This window comes from Leucoraja erinacea, chromosome 21 (assembly GCF_028641065.1).
Source record: "Leucoraja erinacea ecotype New England chromosome 21, Leri_hhj_1, whole genome shotgun sequence".
Classification (NCBI taxonomy): Eukaryota; Metazoa; Chordata; class Chondrichthyes; order Rajiformes; family Rajidae; genus Leucoraja; species Leucoraja erinaceus.
Window position 1 is genome coordinate 1,241,850 of NC_073397.1, and position 10,249 is coordinate 1,252,098.

A 10,249-nucleotide genomic window follows, 5' to 3' on the forward strand; every position below is an offset into this window, starting at 1 on the left:
CCCCTATAAGTGTTTCTACACCTTTCCCATTTCTCAGTTCCACCCAAATAGCCTCCCTAGATGAGCCCTCTAATCTATCCTGCCAAAGCACTGCTGTAATATCTTCCCTGATAAGCAATGCAACACCTCCACCTCTTGCCCCCCCAATTCTATCACACCTGAAGCAACGAAATCCTGGAATATTTAGTTTCCAATCACAGCCCTCCTGCAACCATGTTTCACTGATCGCCACAACATCATACTTCCAGGTGTCTATCCAGACTCTTAAGCTCATCCACCTTTCTTACAATGCTCCTAGCATTAAAATATACACATTTAAGAAACGCACCATCTCTTATTCTCTGTTTATTTTCTTTTTCTTCTCTCTCCCCTACATTTTGGGTCAGAGTGCTACCATTCTCTGCCTCCTGCCTTACACACTGACTGCTAGCTTTCCCAATTCGAGTCCCTCCCCCCCCAACCATACTAGTTTAAAGTCTCCCCAGTAGCCTTTGCAAATCTCCCCGCCAGGATATTGGTCCCCCTCGGGTTCAAGTGCAACCCGTCCTTTCTGTACAAGTCGCACCTTCCCCAAAAGAGGTCCCAATGATCCAGAAACTGTAATCCATACCCACTGCACCAGTCCCTCATCCACGCATTTATTCTCCACCTCGCTCCATTCCTACTCTCACTGTCGCGTGGCACAGGCAGTAATCCTGAGATTGTAGGGAAGTGAAGTAATCGCAAATTAAGGATGTAACTGGGGAAATGGATGGGAAGCTTGAGAACCATTGGCATGTTTGCCACACGTGTTGAGGCTATGGGTAGAATGGATCATGGATATTTGGATTATCCAGAAGGGTTTGATAAAGTCCTGTACAGAGGGTTGCTTCACAATGTGGGAGTGTCGGGGGTAAGAGGTGAGAGGCACGGAGTGAATAATGCGATCCCTCTCAGGTTGTCGGGCTGTGACTGATGCAGGACGGCTACTTGGATCCAGCCATTAATCACCCACGTCAACAGTGTGACTGAGCGCACAGAGCATCAAATTTACAAATTACCCGACTACTAAACTGGAAGGAATGGTAGATGTATTAGAGACATCAAAGAGATGGAGACAAATAGTGAATGGGTGAAAAGGTGGCAGTGAAAGATGTGGGGAAAGTAGGTTGTCCTACTGTACAAAGAATGGGAAATAGTTTGTTCAATGGTGAGACATTAAATAGTGTTCATCATCAAAGGTACTTGGTGTACTTGTGTTCACGTCACTGAAGGCCAACACATGTAGTTGGCGGGACACTTGCTGTGCGGGGCTCTATTACAAAGCAGTTTGATTAAAGGAATAGCAGTCATGGTGAGAGCACACCTGCAGTATTGTACACAGCTTGGTCTCCTTGCTCAAGAGAGGATGTTCCTGCCACAGAGGAAGTGTGGTGGAGGTCCACCGTGCTGGTCCAGGCACACATTGAGCAGACTCTATCTCTTCTTCAGAACGCAGTCCCTTGTTGTTCGGAAGGTGCAGGTCACTGTGGAGTGAAACGCATGCACCAGTCACTAAGAGCCCAGCCACAGACCATTTAAGAAAAAGGCAAAGCGAGCACTGTATTTATTTGTAGAGTTTCTGGGCTGCTTGCAGTTGTGGTGTGGTGGGGGGGGGGGGGGGGGGGGGGGGGGGGGGGGGGGGGGGGGGGGGGGGGGGGGGGGGGGGGGGGAGGTGTTCGGACAAACCTGGCCTGAGGTTCCTGTGCTGACACACGACTCGTGAATTGAACTATATGCTGATGATGAATAAATGCCTTTGTCCATGTTCTGTACAGTCAGCACTGAGTCTTTCTTTTACTGGCCCCTGTCTATAGGACCACTGCATCAGACAAGGACGTGCCTGTCGTTTTCATTCATCCCCTGAGGACCGGTCTCTTCAGAATAAAAGTGCAAGGGGCCACGGGCAAATTCAGCATGGTGATCCCACTGGTGGATGGGATGGTTGTGAGTCGCCGAGCTTTAGGTGAGGACATGAGCAGCAGAGAATGAACGTTCCACTTTGAGGAGACTTGCAATCTACCTCTTACCCAAGACAACGTCTGTGCTCCCCTTGTTCCTGGTGATCCACGCTTCTTCGTGTTACTCTTAGTTGCTGCTGGCATGAAGATCTGAGTACAGGATTCCATTCCATTCTCGGTTGCTGGACACTTTAATTCTCATTCCCATTCCCACACAGTCTCCTCCATTGTCACAGTGAGGCTAAACGCAAATTGGAGGAACAGCATCTCATATTTCGCTTGGGCAGCTTACAGCCCAGTGGTATGAATGATGATTTCTCTCACTTCAGGTAGCCCCAGCATTCCCTCTCTCTCTATCCCTCCCCCACCCGTCACAGTATCTTCTCGTTTTCACCCAACAAACAGCGAACAATGGCCTGTTTCCTTTTTCATCGTTACTTTTTTGCATATTTTTTGTCATTGTTCTTTATCCCTGTACATTATTGTCTATATCTCTCGTTTCCCTTACCCCTAACCAGTCTGAAGAAGGCTCGAACTGAAGAGTCACACATTCCTTCTGTCCAGAGATGCTGTCTGTCCCGCTTTTTGCGTCTATCTTCCATTCACCATGATCATATCGAATGGCGGTGCAGGCTCGAAGGGCCGAATGGCCTACTCCTGCACCTATTTTCTATGTTTCACAATGTCCCTCTTTCTGCTGTGCTCCACATCCCTGCAACATGCAAGGTTCACACACAGGCTCCAACACTGAATTTTCAGGCATGTGCCTTGCATGCAGCGTTAATGTTCGCTTAAGGGAACTACAATTCTGAATTCTAAAACGATCACTGTTTCTCCCAACATCCTGTCTTTATTGCCCCAGCAGCAAGATAAGGATCCCGACCCAAAGTGTTCTCCACATTCTCTCCACAGATGCTGCATGGCCCACTGAGTTAGAACATAGAACAGTACAACACAAGAACAGGCCCTTCGGCCCACAATATCTGTGCTGAACATGATGCTGACCATCACTTATCTACCTGACATAATCCATATCCCACCATTCCTCCATCACATGGAGTTGTGCTCGGGATTCCAGCATCTGCTGATGTCCCCAGTGCTCTGTGCTGGTGTATCTAATCCAAGCAAATGTTTTCCACAGCATCTGCTTTGCTCCAGCCTATGCTTACCTCTGTCCTTTCAAGTAATTGTCAAGCTTCAATCGGGGAGCATTTATATTATTTATTTTATGACAGCATCCGAGATCTATCTAATCTTTCAGTGAAGCTTCTACTTTTCTCAGCTTGATGTCGCTTCCACTTCCCACATCCATGGGATCCAAATCTGGTTCACATTCTCCAGCTGCCGTCTCCAGATCTTAAACAGGAGCTGTGCATGTGAGGGTTGCTGGAGGAAGTTGGTGGGTCAAGCAGCATCCGTGGAGGGAGATGGACGGTCGACGTTTCAGGCTGGGATCTTTCATCAAGTCCAAATGAAAGGTCTTTATTGAGTCTTTGGTGTCTTCATGTTTAATCAGCAACAGAAACACATTTATCATCGGTGGACTTTGGACACGGGTGAAAGACTTTCTCTCACTGAGCATGTTCCTACACTGCTCAGCGTGGAGTCGGCCCAGTTAAGACAGTGAATACAAGGATGGGGGGGAGTATTAGTAACAATGACTTGTGATAATCCATACTGGTTGTTTGTTATTGCAGGGTTTTTGGTCCGACAGACTATAATCAACATCTGCCGACGGAAGAGGCTGGAGAGTGACTCCTACAACCCACCCCATGTCCGTAGGAAGCAGAAGATTGCTGACATTGTCCACAAGTACCGCAACAAGCTGCTGGAGCCAGAGTTTTACACCTCGCTCTTTCAGGAGGTGGGACCAAAGCCCCTGAACCCGTAGGTGACCGGGAGCCATGCAGAGTATTTATAAGCTATTTTACTACGTAGACGGGATGCGAGGCATGGACTGGTCTCCAGAGCTCGGGGAAGCAGAGTATGCCAGCTGGTTCTGTGTCAATGTGTATTAAGGACGTAAACTTGATTTTTGAGAAATATATAAAACCCATTTTATACTGAACTTCAAGACAGCCTTACTGAACATAACCAAATTTCTGTACAGTACCTGAACTCTGTATTATGTACCGTATCTCTGATCGGCTGTGTGGCAGGCACGGTGTGCACAGTGCTGGCGTTTTAGCTCCTGGACCTTGCACTGAACCCACACACACAAGGGGCAGTCGTGGAGATGGTAACTCTGGCGCAGCTGCAGTCTAACAGTCGCAGTCACTCCAGCACAACCGGCTCTTGCTCTTCATAGAGGTCACTATTGCCGAGGCTGAGAGTAGGGCGAGGGAGATCTCCTTTCATCTGTTGGCCTAGAGTAGTGAATTACCCATTTACCATTGAATTCCTGATACCAGCCAGTGTGGTTTGGTGTAGGCTAACAAGCACGTTCTGCCCTCATGTTGGCATTGTTTCATACAGTCCTTGCATTAGTGTAATGACCAATGCAGCTGGGAGACATCAACTTACCTTTCCGGTGCCCTGGAACAAACAGGCAGATGTGTTGAAATGCGGAAAATGCAGGCTTTGTCACTTCCGAACAGAAAATGAGGAATTAAAAGTCGGTGAGAAATTAGGAGAAGGCGGTGGTTTGAAAGAATGAAGAAGTTCACAAGGATGATGATAAGTGCTCCACGTCCCAACACTACAGCTGTTCCTCATTCTATCGCCATCCCTTGTCATTACAAGTTCAACCTCACTCGGAGAACCCCGCTTGGGTTCAACCTTGGGAGAACTGCAGTGTTTTGTAAGCTTTTATCTGCATTATGCTGGCAACCAGTGGCAGTCCCATTCCTGACGCATGGATGAGCACTGGTGGCATCTTGTTCCTCCTTGTGTTCCTGCAATGGTTCTGCAGCAGACCTTGTGTTGTCTCAGGAAGCTGCACTCATTTGAGGCTCCCCTATTTGCCTCCCTGTCAGATCCCTTACAGGGAGGCAAATATCCCATGTTCACAGTAAATCCGACTAAGGTCAATGTAGCGGCTGACATGTGCGTGGGAAACCACCGACCTCAGCCGTAGATAAAATAACACCATCGTGAAAATGCCTGAGTTTGTTCCAAAGCCTCCCACACATCACACACAACGTTACTTTCTTTCATAAATCACAAGACATTTAAAATACGTGTACAATTTTTAGTTCAGTTCAGCATTATTTTAAGCAGTCTTTATTCTGTTTTAGGGAATAATTGTTCATTTTACAACTCTCCCTGTTTGCAGTGTTTGTGTCATTTGTCAATGGAGCCATGTCATGCATCATTTTCCAACCAAAGATGAAAGTAAATGAATATAACTTCAGTGAACAGTAATTGATGTCATTCAGTAGGCTGGTAGCTCATTGAGCCAGTCTTCATATTCAATCTTATCCTTCAGTATTTCCCCTGTCTTAAATACAACCTGAATTAGAAACAACATTTGCATGTGTCAATGGACACAGAGCAGACATTGATAGCCTGCATACAACTATTCTGGAAGCCACATTCTAAAAAATAAACACATTTCAACCATTATTTGCGGTAGCCACAAAAAAAATTAAAAGGCAGCAGTTTGTGCCTGGGGGGAGATGGGTTGCCCAGGGTGCACAGCATTGACCAGGCACTGACCCTTCACCCAGTCAGGTACCGGTACGCCAAGGCCAACTCTACTGGTTCGGGAAGTGATCTGCGTGTCTGAATGGTTTGGTTTGAGAAATGGAGATTGGTTTTGGTTATTACTGAATTGCCGTTGGTTGTCCAGTCTGTCACGATGTCATGAGTGACAATGTGATAACTTGTGTATTTGCAGTGCAGGAGATTTTACATAAAAAGATTGTGATTGGAGTCAGGGTGCAGACTGCGTTTAGTTTTCACTCTGCACATAAATGGATGTTCCAAGTGTGTGCCTCCTGAACATAGTGGCCAGTGGCTGTACTCCAGCAGTTGTCATGCAGCAATGCTGATGGGCGGGGAGGAGCAGGGCTTGCAGGTACGTGAGCCCCTGTGTGAGGTCGGGCCTTTGTACTTTGTCTGCAAAATGGCCTCTTTAGTTTGTGAAACCTGTGGTGATTTTACAAATCCCTAATCCATAACTCACTCTTCTCTCAATCTCCTTCCACACATTGTTCCCAGGTATCAGTGCGGCTGCCAGCTCTTCCATCAGTAACTGAGAAGCACAGGGATTCACATCCGTGTCGCTGAGTGAAACAGCATTGTCACACCTTTAGTTTTGCTATTTTGGTGTGCAGTAATGCAATTCTGGTTTTGTCTGAAGCAAACACAAAAGGTTGAGTTATCAAATTCCCTAACCATACTTTTCAGTCATTAGGATTTTTGTTCCTCAAAAACCAGACCCTGACCTCGGATTGCACAACCAGCGGAATGTGGTTGAAGCAGTAACCCTCCTGAATTCAACAAATAGAACTAAACTGGCTTGCGGTGTTCAGCACTCATTAAATTAAAAATCATCCGTTTCTGAGAATGTACAGCCTGCGAGGCTGCCTCTGTGCTGTCATTGTGCAGATTGATGGTGTGATAAATTGCCCCAGCTCCCGAGGGCCTGGACAGAAGGCAGCGGGTCAGAGCACACCATGCCTGGTGTGTTGCAGTTTCTGCTTCAAACCTCACTCCCATGCACGTACATACTCGGTAGCAATGAACACATCAGCTCTGCCACCTAAACCACTCCCTTGATCTATTTCTCAAAATGAATGTGTCATATTTGTGTGTGTGTGTGTGTGCCTTGCATAACAAGAAAACAGAATTGATAGACAACATTTTTAGTTTTTGCATTTAATTATTCAAGAGCTATCCCCAGTTACCCAGGCAGAGACAGATCCAGTTTTGGAAACTTTTGTCAGTGGACTTGTGGAGTGTGCAATGTGTTGTTGCTGCTTGTGGCTCTCCATCCTGCGCTGGGAGAATAGATGGAATCTCACTGAGATCGTCTCATTATTCACTCTCTGCTGTTTTTGGTTTGCTTTGTGTGAATCATGCACCACTTTCCTGCACCCACCATCAGCTGCACCTCAAGTATTTCTCTGCCTCAAACATCCTGAGATTGCTGAGGTGGTGAAAAGCACCAAGTGTAAGGCTTCTTTCCCCACACTTCTATCTCTGTGGAAGGGAGCATTGTTGATGGTCGTTTGGGTCAGCACCCTCTGCTTGTTACCACCCGCTGAGGACTGATGATCATCCACTTCCGTTTCATTTCCGAACCTTGGAATTTAGACTGAATTCCTGTTCATATACTTCTGATAATATATTGCTCTATGAATTTTCATGGTAATATTCCCCACCCACCCAAAAACTAAGTCAGTGATGACTTTCATGTGTAAGTGACCAGTCCTGGTGTGGTGGCAGGGATAGATAGTTGTGAGGTGTGGCGGCATGGATAGGTGGTTGTGGTTGTATCGGTGGCAGAGGTGGGTGGATGTGTGTGAGGTGTGGCAGGGGTTGGTTGGTGTGAGGCGTGGCATTAGTGGATGTGTGTGAGGTGTGGCAGGGGTGGGTGGGTGTGAGGTGTGTCAGTGTTCACTAGTTGGGCAGTTCTCAGCACTGGCACTGCGCTCTGCACCCTGCCTGTCCCATCCCAAAATTACAGCCCTTCCGGTCTGTTGGTGCAGCAGGTAGAGCTGCTGCCTCTCTGCACCAGGGACCCGGATTCAATCCTGACCTCTTCTCCCTGTGACCACGTGGGTTTCCTCCGGGTGCTCCAGTTTCCTCCCATATCCAAAAGACGTGCAGGTTTGCAGGTTTATTGACCCTCTGTAAATTGCCCCAAGCATGTTGGGAGTGGATGAGAAAGTGGGATTACATAAAATTAATGTGAATGGGTGATGGATGGTCTGTGTGAGCTCGATGGGCTGAAGGGCTATTTCCCCGCTGTATATAAACAGAACTGTCCCAGCATTACTGAAGCTCTCCCCTCCCCCCCCCCCCCCCCCCCCCCCCCTCTTCCAGCCCTGGAGCCTGACCTGCAACATTCCTGCTGGGGGCAGCCAGTTTCACATTTAAAGCTGGGTTCCAGTGCATGGTCTCTCAGTGGTGAGAAGAACGCGAGCTGGAGCCTTGCTTTGTTGTGTGCTGAATAGTGAGAAGGTCAGTGAGTCTGTGACCACTGCCCTGCCAAGGCATCGTGGTGGAGGTTGGGGAGTGACGTTTCATCACCTTTACCTGCTTGCAGCTCATGGTCATGTGTAGGGTGGCTGCCGTAAACTGAGCCAGTAGAGATATCTACCCTGAGGGCTCGGACCTGCCATGCCCAGCATGTCGACAGTCTCTGTATTCATCAGTCAACAGACACAATTCTGACCAGGTTCTGTCCTGAACATGAACCTTGAATAGACACAGTCTTCTGCTGCTTCTCACCCTCACTGAGACTAACAATGCTGATTGCAGAAGGAACCAAAGAACTGCTCGGTCCTTTAGGAGGAGGGTAATTGGGCAAGGTTGGGACTGACCAAGAGTTCAAGCTGCTATCTTCGGAGCTGGGACACTGCTCGCCAAAACAACTATAAACTTCACCCAACAATGACCCTAAAGTTGGCATGCTACCGCTGAATGTTGACAAACACTTCTTGCCCTTGGGTTGCTGTGTTTGGTTGTGTTGTGCAGTGTTATCATTGAGAAGGAGAGAGGGGAGACTAATGTTTACACTCTGTGTCTGTCTAGAAAAGTTGTCTTCATGATTAGGATGTAGAGCTGGTGCAGAACGCAGCGTCTTTTGCTTGTGTTTTACCCACAGGTCACCAGCTCCTCAGTAATGTGAAAATAACCATTCACTTTTCCAGCACTTGCAGTAACAGTGTCGACAGAACACTTGAATTGAACAATATCTGTGGAGGGACAAACAATTTCAGTTAAAACCTTTCCTGGAAGTTCCACAACTTGAGACATTATATCTGTTTCTCCCTTCACTGGACCAATCTGAATTACGGAGCAATTGCAACATTTTCTGACTTTATTTCTTGTTAATACAACTAGCAATGTGATATTTGTGTCTACAGTGTTGCATTTCACAGCGACAGAGTGTAAACCCTAGTGTGGCACCAGAGCGTTGTTAAACCATGGCACCTGCAGGTTGCTGGACTCGATCGGGTCTGCAGAATGGTGCTACTGAGATTGACTGGGCAGGTTCCCAGCTACATCCCTCAGTGTCCCACACTGACCTCTTCCAGCATTCCACCTTACAAGTTGCTGCCATTCACGTTTCAGAAGTAAATTATGGCCCAGGCCTGCTTAAAACTAAACGGGATACAGAATTGTAATCTACAGCAAAAAGCAAACTCATGGAGGAACTCTGTAGGCCAGGCAGCATCTGTGGAGGCAGGAGGATGGTCAATGTTTATGGTTTGGTACCTTCATCAGCATCAAAGGGATCAGCAGATCCCTCTGTGAAATGCTGGCCTGTCCACTGAGCTCATCCAGTGATTTTCTACCTTAAAGTTAATCTGATGAAATGATTTATCTTGTACATCTTCATGCACTTGGCCTTTCATTCCATAATAGAACATCCACATGTTACATTTATTGGATTCCAGCTAATTCTATTAAATGCTTAGGAAATGTTTACCAGCAATCAAAAAACAAGTGACAGTTTTATGGTTTAAGTGAATAATGCAGACGAGGGAAATCTCCCACCGTCTCTCGGACAGGGGTCTGCAGGGATGTAGTTAATTTTATTCTGAAGGTCAAGCTCACTGTTCATGACAATTTGTGCGATCATTGTGAAAGTAAACGGTGAAGTAACTTGGCATAATGCATTCCTGGAGGGTAATTTAGGTGTTGCATTTTCTGTTTGGGATGTATAATAAGAGATCAGTGTGTAAATAGTCTGCCTTGTTTCTGTCCTCAGCACCTAATCTCCTCGCTAGGATTGGCACGGGGAGCTTGTTTGTATTTATACCAATTTGATGTGTCAAAGAGAAATGTACTGATTGAATGTACCCAATGTATTCAATAAATTCCAAGAGCTTCTTAAACCTCGACTCTTATTTGGAAAAGATTGGAGGTAAGGGTCTGGGAGGAGAGAAATGGTCTTGCATCTATTTCAACATCCGACGAAGGTTACTGGAATTAATCAACGGGATGGAGCTCCCTGACCGTCTTTACGTTGAACGTTGCCTGTTGTAGAGGCGTTGACCAGGACATTGGAGAGGGATTGCTCTGCACTTTGAGGAGCCTGTTTCCTGCCGCAATCTACAGGGGAGGTTATCACACATCATAGAATCATTGGTGGC

The 10,249-nt window shown here is 46.8% G+C and overlaps 1 protein-coding gene across 6 annotated transcripts in view; it reads left to right on the top strand.

Moving 5' to 3' along the window:
- ralgapb (Ral GTPase activating protein non-catalytic subunit beta) overlaps positions 1–9,991 on the top strand; it is a 131,426-nt gene extending 121,435 nt beyond the window's left edge. For all 6 annotated transcript variants that reach the window (XM_055651956.1, XM_055651957.1, XM_055651958.1 and 3 more), the window contains 2 exons: positions 1,836–1,984; positions 3,677–9,991. In XM_055651956.1, coding sequence (XP_055507931.1) covers positions 1,836–1,984; positions 3,677–3,870 — 343 coding nt within the window. In that variant the 3' untranslated portion in view covers positions 3,871–9,991. The remainder of the gene's footprint in view (positions 1–1,835; positions 1,985–3,676) is intronic.
- Positions 9,992–10,249: the final 258 nt, after the last annotated feature.